We start from the raw sequence: 12,730 nt of genomic DNA, 5'->3' as shown, positions 1-12,730 counted from the left end.
ATTTTAATGAAAGTTGGTGTGAAAAAAAGAACACTATCTACTACAGTAAAATGCTATTCAAAGTTTCAGCGGTGTAGCAGTATTATCAAACAAGTTAGGACAATTGTTTTGTAAATTAAAGTCTATGTCTTGATGCCTATCTTGTGGACAAAAACGAACCTAGATTGCTTCAATATATGAAATTTCAACCATAATTAACAAATGCAGAAAGCTTAATCGAGGCCGTATTGTGTTTATTTGAAAACACAATACGGGAGTCACTTAAGATTATACCCAATCGAGTTCAAAGTCAAACCCATGACATACTGGATGAAAGGCCAGTATCTTTATTATAACTTTTTACCTGTTGAAGCCCCTGGAGAGGAACTTTAAGAGTGTGACTTGAATATTCACCCGTTGAAGCCCCTGGAGAGGAACCTTTAAGAGCGTGATTTGAATGTTTACCCGTTGAAGCCCCTGGAGAGGAACTTTAAGAGCGTGACTTGAATGTTTACCCGTTGAAGCCCCTGGAGAAGAACCTTTAAGAGCGTGATTTGAATATTTACCCGTTGAAGCCCCTGGAGAGGAACCTTTTAGAGTGTGACTTGAATAACTGGTCTTTGACTTCTGTTTATCTCGATGCTTGTGTGGAATAGCGTGGACATCCTCTGGAATAGATTCAGTAGTATAATTATGTGGTATGGATTAAAGAGAACATTCTTATACGAATAATTATAAATAGGTCATTTCTTTTTTAATTTCCGGAGAAAGGTTAATATCATTAGATTCGATGTGCTACTTATCACAGTACTGTAATGTTTACTGAGGCTATAACAGGGGTCAATATAGACCTCTTCTGGGGGAATATGAACTCATTTGTAATGTCTTATGAGTCAACATTTGTTTGATTATAACAATGCTTTATTTAGAAACCAAAATTGATGTATCTATTAGTAGATGCCATACTTTGAATAGTCCGCAAGATGTATCGTCATATTTATGATAGCCCGCTCGCTTAGCTCAATAGGGAGAACGTTGGTCTTCATATCGCAGGGTCGCAAGTTCGATCCCCGGGCGGGGCGGTGGAGGGGTGGGGGGGTTGTATGTTCTCCGTGACGATTTGTTAAACGACATCGTGTCGGAAATCATTGTGGGGAAGTTGGCAGTTACTTGCAGAGAACAGGTTTGTACTGGTATAGAATCATCCAGGAACACTGGTTCGGTTAATTGCTTTACTGAAATACTGTTGAAAAACGGCGCAATCTCTCCCCCTCACCCCCAAACAAAAAAAAATGATACGCTTTCTTTGTCATTCTCTTTTGTTTGAGAAACCTTGAAGATGTTTTTCATGAATTTAAACCGCGTTTTGATACAGTCAGCTCGCAATAATTTAATTCAAATCTTATATTATACCACAGCGAAAAAGCCAAATATATTTAATGTATTATCTATTTGTTAGAGTTTTGTTAATCTGAAGTTTTTTATCTTTACATAGTAAAATAAAAAAGGTTTTAATGCAAGTATCTGTAATTTAGTTAACGTAACATTTTTTGTACCAAAATCGATACTCTGATTCTTTTTTGTTTTCCGTGAAAACCGTGCCAACAAAACTTCTAAGAAGCACGCATCACCTTACAAACACTTAATCTGTATATTAATTTTCAGGCTTATAAATACATATCCCCAGTCCCTAAACTTTATAAACATGTCAGTTACCCAGTAGTTATAATCTGCAGTGTTTAAACAGTTTATTCATTGCAAAGTTATTAAGTGTGGAAATGTTGTCTACATGTACATTTAAAATATTTATGTCAAGCTATTGTAGAACAATGGAACAGAATTAAACACCTAATATAGATGATTCTTCTCGAGAAGAAGCCTGCTTTCGCCTATCCTCAAACTCCTTGTCTACGTCAGTGAACGCTTGTTCTGGTGATATTTCAAGCGTCTTTGACATAACGTTTTCACTCTCGGTTTGTGAAGAGCTGTGTTTCCGTCTTCGTGTGGCTGCACTGTTCGTTGGAACTTCTAAAAAAAACAATAAAATGCACGTTTGCCTAGATGTAAGTTGAATTAAAAACACTATAATACACGTTAAATCATAGCAAATGTTCATTCTAGAGCACATCCATTTATATAAGTATATAATAATCATCTTGTAAAATTTTGGTTGCAATGTCTTTTTTAAATATCGACCATCAGTGTTTGGAACCTAGGATTGGACGCAAAAATGATATAAACAGAAATATTCTAATATAGTGCGTATTTTCTGACCTGGCGAAGATATTTTTAGTACAGGCTTTACCATTAAAATCAATAGGTAACTTGGTGCTTATCGGATTTATCCGACGTAATAAAACGAAATCTAATGATATAACCGATTACCCTAAACTCAATGACAGAATGGCCCATTTATGACCTTTCTATAAATATCTCCGCCAGGTCAGAAAATATGCACTATACAAAATTAAAATGTACCTAAAACACCTCACATGAACCTTAAATACGTCTTACCAACAATATCTATCTGCTTTCCCTTCGACTGCATGTGTGGACGTTTTTGTCTGATAAATCTCAACTTCTCCTCATCTATTTTAGATTTCTTTCTTGTCTCAAACAGTGTTCCCTGTAACAAATATAAAACGAAGGTAGAAAGGTATATATGAGCCGCGCCATGAGAAAATCAACATAGAGGGTTTGCGACCAGCATGGATCCAGACCAGCCTGCGCATCCGCGCAGTCTGGTCAGGCTCCATGCTGTTCGCTAACAGTTTCTCTAATTGCAATAGGCTTTGAAAGCGAACAGCATGGATCCTGAACAGACTGCGCGGATGCGCAGGCTGGTCTGGATCCATGCTGGTCGCAAACCCACTATGTTGGTTTTCTCATGGCGCGGCTCATATATAGAATATCAGCAAGTATTCTCCTTATGACCCAATACTAGTTCCGGCGATGTCTGTTGTACAGACCTATAATAGACTGAGCTGATGTGCGGACAAGATTGTCCAATTTCATTACTTGGTAACTTTTAGATGAAACGGCTTTTCATTAATCTTGACATCGAATCTCACTTTCTTTTAGTATCACTTTACATTGTCATGTTTAGAACTGGACTTGTTGATTTTTACAGCACCGTTAGTATTACACTTCGTGAGAATTATTTCGCTGTGTAAGCCATTTAAGGTTAAAACCCACTAAATAGCTGTTCTTCTTTATTCTATATAAAACTGACATATTTCCAATGGCCGCAGTGCACATCAGGACATATTCTAAATGCCTGTTTCTTACATTACCTTCAAGAATATTGTTAGTGCTGAATAAGAATCAAAATAAAAGTGTGGGGGATGGGTGGGGGGGGGGGGGGGGGGGGTCATGTTTGATGCAAGCAAAAGTTTTTCAGTCAAACACACAAACTGCAAAATCAATTATAATGAGACCTCAACTTGTAGTGGTGGAGTATGACCTTACAAATTCTGTCATGGTATCATTTCATTATGAAAATGCTACTACGTGTCAAGCATACATCTTTCACGGATTTTTAGCAAAATTTGCAAAGAAAATAAGGAAAATAGCTCCACAGAGCAAAAGAAAATCTGAGGACAAGTTCACCCCTTTAGTAGAGTTTTCGACATCGTAAATTCGGTAAATATACTAAAATGGGCATTAGAGCAATACATGATGTGCAATGCTACATACAGATTTGGTGGATTTTGCCAGACCGGATCACACTAGGCTAGTTCACACTAGTGTGAACAAAGCCGGGTAAAATTCACAAGAGTCAAATACAACACTGCACATCAGGCTACTGTCATAATAACCCTTTCATAATGGTGCATACGTCATAAACTCCAACAGTACACAAACGACTGTATCAATCTAATAAAACAGCTGAAATTACCCGAAACTGGACTAGAGAAAAAAGATATAATTATCCTTACACGAAATACATTGTTCTACCTGCTACAAGACAAAAATCACGTTATTTTTGATCTTCATTGAACTGATTTATGTACTTACCCGCTTTAGATTGAACGTAAGTTGTATTTTTGCCATAAATTCACTGGCAAATTCTGGGTACGAGTTTAAGGTTTCTTTTAAGTCTGACAACTCAATCTTGTTTATATCACAGTAGCTTAAAGCGCGAACAAAATAAAGTGATTTCCCCGCGGAGTCTAAGTCCTTGAGGTCCCCGCCAAATATATCATCCTTTCCTGAAAACAAGATTGTTAGACATTCATGAATTCTATAATAAATAATTCATTTTGTCTATGCGGATTTGAACCGGTGCCACTGTACAGGATATACCATTTTAATATTCATTTGAACAATGGAAACTAAAGCTGCCATCAAATATTGTATCATTGTATGTAGATGATACAACAGATGTAGACACAATTATCCATTTTTGCAGGTCCGACGTTAGTCTGTTTCAAATCGAAGTTTTAATGCTTCAAAAATTCATGATCATTAAATCATAATTCACATTTATAAAGAGCAATATTCTTGCTTTGATATTCAAGACCGTGGAAAAGTGTGTAATTCGATTATCTTTCCCTAATGAAACTCTCAAGAGATCTGCGTCACTTAAGGTATAGGTCCATGTTTCGGAGAAAAAAGTTCGAACGTCACCAAATCATAGAAAGAAAGTATTGTTTTACATGAAAATATAACAGCATATAAAACATTTATATTATTGTACAAAACCATTGCCAATTTATTCATATATATATTGAATTCCGGAAAGGGGCTACATGAAGGGGCCACAATTCTGGACAGTCCAGCGCCTTTAAAAACTCACCATTTTTAAAAGCTGTTAAATGTCTTCGTTTTGATGCATTTGCAACATCGTGCGAGTGTTTAAACTTTACATAACTTTGTAAAACATTGATTTTACAATTGTTTACATTTATTTCTTTACAAGTGGTATTCTTATTTAAAGGGGAACAACTCATTTAGAATATTTTAAGTATCCAACTCCGTGGGACAGAACGTATTTGACAGATAAGTTGTGTATCAAGATGCTGTTCATTCGCTAAAAAAATCTATTGTTTTGTGATATACTGCTAAACCTTACCACTTACATTGATAACTATTTGTACAGTGTAAGTATTACATTTGATTGAATATCAACCGTTCCCCTCTTTTCCTGTGTAATTCAGTATATTCTGAAAAACTGCGAATAAAAAGAATATCTACGTAAAAAGAGAATTTAAATCAAGTACGTCGTACAAGGCTCAATATGATATATGGTTTGCCCACATATTTGAAAGCCGATTAAGCATTTTATAGCAGCATGCCTCCAGATTTGGCTAAAAAATAATCTTTCTTTCAAATTGAAATTTGATCATATTATGAACATTAGAATATGAGATTTTTAAAATCGAACCTCGGACCGCCGCGGCAATAAAGACATTTTCCCTAGCGCTTTAGCTGAAGTAGTGAAAAATGACTCCAAAAATATAGATATTTATAATCGAGACAGTTTACCTGGAGTAAAAGCGTGACAAAAAAGTTTGTCGGTAATTAAGTTTTAAAGCCTTCTTAAGAAATATAGCATTTATTTCAAGATATCTAAAAAAATATTTTTTTGCTGTTGTCGAAAGATCTGGAGGCATGCTGCTTTAAAACTGGACATATACATACCTAAGATTGCCATTACAGTGTTGTCCTTCAGGATTTCAATCGATCCTCTTGCCATGAAGTAGATCGATGTTAAAATATCCCCTGGATGTATCAATGTATCTCCTGGCGGGGCATGTGTTGATTTAAATTGCAAAGATAAGGCCCGTAAACAACCTGAAATTGGAATTAACTATTTCTAGATATCGCATTTACAACGCTATCTGAATACCGCATGAAGTTTAAATTGCAAATGTAAGGCCCGTAAACAACCTGAAATTGGAATGAACTATTTCTAGATATCGCTTTGACAACGCTATCTGAATAGCCTGTAAAGTGCCATGTGCTGATTTAAATTGCAAACAAACAACATGAAATTAAGACAAGCTAGTCCCAGACGGCGCATTTACAATGGATCTTAACACAATATTACGGACATGTGTTCTTTAAGATTGCAACGATAAGATTCGTTAACAGCCTAAATTGGTATGAAATAGACAACTTTTCGTAGACAGCGCGTTTAAAAAGTAAACTCTAAGATCTCTAACTTAGCTTTAAATTGCAGAGAAAAAACCATGATAAGAAAAAAAATAATGGTTTCAAATGAATAGGTTTTTAACGTTACAAAACACTCTATAAAGTGCATTCGTATATTTAAGAAATAACTTGTACAGCAAAAGAGTGTTTTAACACTATTTATGCACGATGGGCGGTTATACGTCGGGCGTAGTAATTTCACTTGGGCTCAGCCCGAGTGAAATTATTTGTACGACGTATTACAACCAGAATGCATAAATAGTGTTGAAACACGGTTTTGGTATAGATTATTACGATTCTAATCTAACACTAGATAAAATACAGTAGCGCTCTTTCTTGGTCGCAACAAATACCTTGTCGTCACCGCACGTTAACGTGACGTCATTGTAGCGTAAGAGTGTTTTAACAGAGAAAAGCATATTAGAATTGAAATTAGAATATCAATACTTTAAAACAGATGTCTATTAGACATTTAAAGGTTTTCAGACTTCTTTCTCAAAAGAACGAATGCATATTTCTCGTTGCAAAAATGCATATTTCTTAATTTAAATCTAAGTTACATAATCGTTAAAGGCCTAGATTCACTACTATATAAGTGTCCCCCCCCCCCCCCCCCCCCCCCCAATCCAATATACAATTCCCATGATAAGCGATTATGTAACAGTAACTGATTAGAGGGCAATTAGCACAGCTGGGACCCCAACTAGACCATGAAGATGTGTGCAGTGGAGTTGAAAGAAATTAATTTTTCTTCAGTGAATGTGGAATGAGGATAATAATAATTATTATTTTGACATTATATAGATGATAATAACTATTACTTTAATGCCAAATAAAATCTAGTATAACTTTAAATGTTATTAATTATAATTCATTAATTTAAAATAAGTTACATTGTTTCACCTTCTCACTAATTGATACACTTGAAAGGTAGACTGACTCTCCAATAAACAATGACCCTTGTTTACTGGAACCATACTGTGATGGTCATTAGCCCCCAACTGTGCTGGTGAAGACAGAAATCCCTTGGCCCACTGCCAAAATCTAGGCCTTTAAGCTTTTTATTGCATACACTAATGATTATTACGTAAATGATATAAATGTGTTCTTTGTCTGAGGAAAATTGAATTGTCATCCTTCAAGGACTATTAACGCAACGACAAACATAAAACTGACGTCACAAATTACGTCATGCACCCGATATGAAATTTAAACGTCAATATGGAAAAATGACGTTTCCGGTTCCATTGTAGATTAACGGTATTTATACTCAAGTATGTAATGAATTATAATGAATATCTCTTAAGAAATGTTTTTGATATCTCAGTCTGGGCCTACAACAGCATTGTGCTAAACAAATGCTTATCTAAAGGAAACATGTTGGTAACATTAAAATTCCATAAAGTCATAACAAATTGTGCCATTTTGTCTGATATTACAACTTCGTGTCGCCCAGTGTTCCATATAATTACGACCATATTCCAGTTTTAGAAATGATGGCACAAGTTACAAGTGCCATTTAGTCGCCAATCGGAAGGAATTGTTCCTTGTACTCGACCGAATAATGTAATAAAAGCATGTTATTAGAGATAATGTGCTAAATCAAAGACATTAAAAGCTACTTAATGTAGATAATTTGTGACAATTCGAAATAACAGGAAAATGCTGGTATTTAGTCTAGACAATATGCTGCTTTATATAGTTTTGATTCATACGCCTTAAACTTTTGTCTTGAGCTGTCAAGTCAAAGCTTGCTTTTAGTACTAATGAACACGCAATTTTTAATCCGAAGATCGCTAAATGAATCATCGCAACGGACATATTTTAAGAATTTGAAATTATTTCAGTGCCTGTGATTCATGTAGGGAAGTTGTAAGTAACATTGGAAAGAATTGACAGTATTGATATTACACAAGAAACTCTGACTTTGCAAACTGAACACCGTTAATAGTGTGTATGTCCAAAATAAGCTCTGGATTTATGAAACAAATATAGCTATATGTCAATGAGTGGAGTGATCCGGAAGTAACGCCAGTGAGTGAATGACACATTTACTCACTACTGTATGATCACAAAAAATAATGTCAAGGTGTACGCGAATTATCATATGTCATTATAAAATACATGTAGAATATTAATATGTCATTTTTTGTTAAAAAAAGGTCCGTAATAAAGATTTCTCTGTATTTCTCAAATAATTTTTAAATATAGATTGCCTTGAAACTGTGTTCCTCAAAGTCACTACATATACCTCTCCATCTATATGTGTTTGTAGAACAGTTTTCAATATAGATAGACCAGATGCGATGTTTTCTCGCTGAATTTGGACTTAATATTTACTTGTTTTACTTGTTTACTTGTAAAGATTCAACCAACTATTAAGAAATATCAAAGAATAAAAGACGAAACGTTCAAATAATGAAATGGTGATTAATTGTGTTGAGCATAGATTCAACTTCGGGTGCTTCCGATAATTGTGTTTCGAAGACGTTGCTAACGCTGATGAATACATTAAATTTAGATATTTACCTGTGGACGCTTTCTGGAAGGCTGGGCAATTATTCAGCAGATTTCGATTCAGATGTAGACAAATATCAGCTTGAAGGCACTCTGGGAAACTTTTTAAAACCTACAAAAATAGTTAAAATTGATCAAATACCTATGGAATAAAACTTACTACTTTAGATATAAAAGCTAATGTAAACGTCAATTGTCATACAACTGAGCATGTAGTAATAACTTCAAAGGCGACTCATTGTTCATTGTATCTTTTACCCTACATGGAACTTGTTTAGACATCATCCATTTTTATAAACTAAAAGGTTAACAAGAACTCCTGTCTCCCCTATGCATTAACTTGCATCAATGGGCCACTACTCGGTGAAAAATAATCCCGCTAAATTTTGTAAAATATACATTACTACATTTGGTGTTAATATATGTCTTTTAAAAGTTCATGAAATCCCATCAAAAATTCGGACGAAAAAGGTGAGTAAAGAGATTATTCACCGACAAGAATAAATGACTTCATGACCGTGATGCTAATCTCTATGTAGACTTTATGTATATATGTATATATAACATTACATAACATGTTATGTTTTGTTATGTATATATGCACCGACAATGTTTTGTGATACACCGATGGACGGACAATCGAACGGACGTACGGGCTGGAGAAAATCAGACAAGGGAGAACTAATTACTTGTTAACGATCACAAAGTATGTATATAACAAACGCAATAAACCTGATATAATTTTCAATAATTAAACAGGTCCGACAATAGATTATACTCAAAGCTTATACTACAAGCTTTTCAAACATATGTTATTATTAAAACCTAAAACCTAAAACAGATGACAAATGAAGGGGTAAATACGCAACAAAAAATGGGTGGGGGGGGGGGATTTAAATCTGCGACACTTTATAGTCTAGCCGAATGGGACTCACTGCATTACATTGAAGATAACCCCCATTGTCTTCACAAATATCTTCCAAGAGTGGGTCGGGTTTTACGGCGAATCGACACTTAATGGTCATATATAGCTTCCAAGAAGATATGTATTCATAGAAATGGCGATTCCAGGCATTTTCTATCAACTGCCTTTAACGAATAAGTCAAAGGAATACAAGAACACTCATTGACAACTGAATCTGAATTCAGTAAGCTTCAACTTCTGGAAATTCGTTTATGGAATGATAGACCATGTGATGAAAAGCAGAAAATTAAGTCTGTCAGAATACGTGGGGAGGAATTAAGACATTCTATACAAAAGTTGATTATGATGGTGGCTGTCAACTTCCAGATACTATACTTGTTGTGACAGGCCTCTTGTATCTGACAAAAGAAACTGAGAGATTTTTTCTGCCTGTCATATTGTATTTGTCAAAACAGACAAAATCTCGTACCAGATGAAGTGATTGAGTTACACCTAATGTACGCAAAGTGGATTCCTGCATCGAATAAAGTTACAAGACATGAAAGTTTAAATACTGCTTTGGACAACTAAGATGTATTATTAAGTATGCATATTGTATTTGTATTTCAAAATCTAACGGGAACATATTTTGCATATCATAATTTTAAAACATATGACTGATAATAATAATAATAATATAATTATAATGGTCACCGCTTCCACTTTGTCATGTCGAAAGTACTAGTTGACCACATGTCGACATTCGGACATGATAACGGTTCTTGTATTGATTCATTGAAAAAAAAAAGGATTTTCATGTGGAACATATAATACATGCAGAATTTGCTTCATAGAAGATGATTAATTTAAAGATTGAAAACGGAACATTCATCAGGACTTTTTTACATTTTAAAAAAAAACACGTTACCAAATGTTTTGTATTTTGCTTTCATCTAAAGATCATCAATAGAATTTAAACCAATGTCTTTTGTGAAGGAATATTCATGTGCAAGTGACACTAGCACTTTCTTATAATTATATATACATTTAAATACCTTCAGCTTAAAACTATTGCCATCAATGTGATTCGTGAAAATAATTAGCTGAATATTTTGGCAAATACGAAGCTGCGGATATTTTTTGAAAAATATACAATTCTGTAGGCAGCCTCCGTACCGTAACAGCAAATGGTTGTAAAATAACAAGACCAATTACCGAATTCATATCAATTCCTTTCGTGTATGACAAAGCATGTTGGTATGACTCTTGTAGACGATTCGCTAGATGTTTGGGAAGGTGATGGAAGTTTATGAAGTCTTTTATACTCTGCATTTTTTCATGGTATTCGTCTGACCCTTGATATATCCGTAACATTATGGATGATACGTTACCAAAGATTGCCGCGCTAAGTAATGCTGTAATGAAAAGACATTAATTAAAATTATAATGAAATAAAAAAAAATAGCGTACTAAAGATAAGATATCGTATATCTACAGTATACAGTGAAATCAAGAAAATGGAAAATATCAGTTTTTTATTATCATTATGGCCTTGGCTTTTACGCAATCGATTGCTACACACTTTTGCATTTGATTAAGCTCAGAGTCGTTCATCACTTGTCTAGTGTGTTTTCTTTTCTTTGTAAAAGTTCAGACTAATAGATTGCGTGAATAAATTTTCATGAATTCGTCGTTAGAAGTTCAGAATATTCGGAAGTCAAATGAACTTGGTAAAAAATAAGCTATATAATATTATGTGATGTCATTAACTTTACAGCGTCGATAAAACTCTTAACGCTTTGCCGAAAAACAACAGTAATAGTAAATAATAACTGTAACTGAACTGGACTATTACTTTTTACTTTCTTTAAATTCTATATGTATCAAAATGAATACATGTACTTACATCCTAACAACATGGCAAATATTGAAAAGATTTTCTCAGCATTTGTATTCGGCGATACATTTCCAAAACCTATACTCGTCAATGACGTAAATGTGAAATACAATGACGTAATATATTTTGTCTTTATACTCGGCCCACTATCGGTCACATTGACTACATAGGGCTGGTTTAATTGGTCGGCTAGTGTATCCAACCAGCCAATGGGCTCTTTAAGGTGTGGCCTCTCCATATATGCGATTGCATAGAATATACAAGCGAGCCAATGGCCGACGAGAGAAAATGTAACCATCAATAGAAGAAGGACGGCTGCTCCATATTCGGCAAACTGTTCTATGCGGCGGATCACCCTCAGAAGACGCAGCAATCTGGCTGTTTTTAGAATGCCGGCAATCCACATTGTCTGAAATGGAATATGTCTTTATACTAATGTTAATCAACATAGCTTTAAAGTGTCTGCTTTAAAGTCTACTATTTTATTTTTATTTTGCAATACCGTTATCGTTGCTACAACAACCTATTGGGCAATATTTTAGGAACAGTTCTGAATCAATAACGTAATTGAAATGCACGTACATAAATTTAAACTAGAAGATTTTTTTTTTGGGCTGAGCGTATGCATATGTGGAAATAAGAAGTTGTAAATCAGTAAGTGTTTAATAAAAAAAGAACAAAAGAACATTTTTCATGCAATTTGTTAACTGATACAACAAGACAATTATCATCTGCTTCCTTTTGGATTACTGAAATTCCACATCTTTTTTTAAATTATTATGAATGACAACTTTCTCAAGAAACCGAGACAGCGGACAGACGCTTGTATTGCATTACATGAGGAGCTAAATTGCAACCCCTCGATTCATAGGTGTTAGTTATGCTATGATCTATTTGGCTTGTATTGTTTCTGATGGTTGTTACTATCATGTCAAAAGTCCCAACATTTTAAAAAGGTGTTCAAGAAACGAAATAAACTCACTGATAATTAAGCATTACAATAACCTTATGAAGCTTATATGAGCCACACCATGAGAAAAACAACATAGTGTGTTTGCTATAAGCATGGATCCAGACCAGCTTGCGCAAACCCTATTGCAATTAGAAAAATCGTTTGCGAACAGCATGGATCCTGACCAGACTGCACAGATGCGCAAGCTGGTCTGGATCCATGCTGGTCGCAAACACACTATGTTGGTTTTCCCATGGCGCGGCTCATGATATAAAACCAATATCGTTACATGTTCAATGATCATATTTGATATATCCTGCAAAAC

General features: G+C 34.7%; 1 protein-coding gene across 1 annotated transcript in view; it reads right to left on the bottom strand.

Annotated features, from left to right (window-relative positions):
• Positions 1-339: 339 nt before the first annotated feature.
• Positions 340-12,730, bottom strand: part of LOC123542689 (potassium voltage-gated channel subfamily H member 7-like) — a 159,841-nt gene continuing 147,450 nt past the window's right edge. Inside the window, exons 5-12 of the mRNA XM_053532066.1 lie at positions 11,463-11,862; positions 10,772-10,971; positions 8,665-8,764; positions 5,623-5,775; positions 3,997-4,190; positions 2,494-2,605; positions 1,828-2,007; positions 340-647 (exon numbers count right to left, since the gene is read on the bottom strand). Coding sequence (XP_053388041.1) covers positions 340-647; positions 1,828-2,007; positions 2,494-2,605; positions 3,997-4,190; positions 5,623-5,775; positions 8,665-8,764; positions 10,772-10,971; positions 11,463-11,862 — 1,647 coding nt within the window. The remainder of the gene's footprint in view (positions 648-1,827; positions 2,008-2,493; positions 2,606-3,996; positions 4,191-5,622; positions 5,776-8,664; positions 8,765-10,771; positions 10,972-11,462; positions 11,863-12,730) is intronic.

Source organism: Mercenaria mercenaria, chromosome 19 (genome assembly GCF_021730395.1).
Source record: "Mercenaria mercenaria strain notata chromosome 19, MADL_Memer_1, whole genome shotgun sequence".
NCBI classification, from domain to species: domain Eukaryota; kingdom Metazoa; phylum Mollusca; class Bivalvia; order Venerida; family Veneridae; genus Mercenaria; species Mercenaria mercenaria.
The sequence above is the reverse complement of the archived record's forward strand: the minus strand, read 5'-3'. Positions and strand labels throughout refer to the sequence as shown.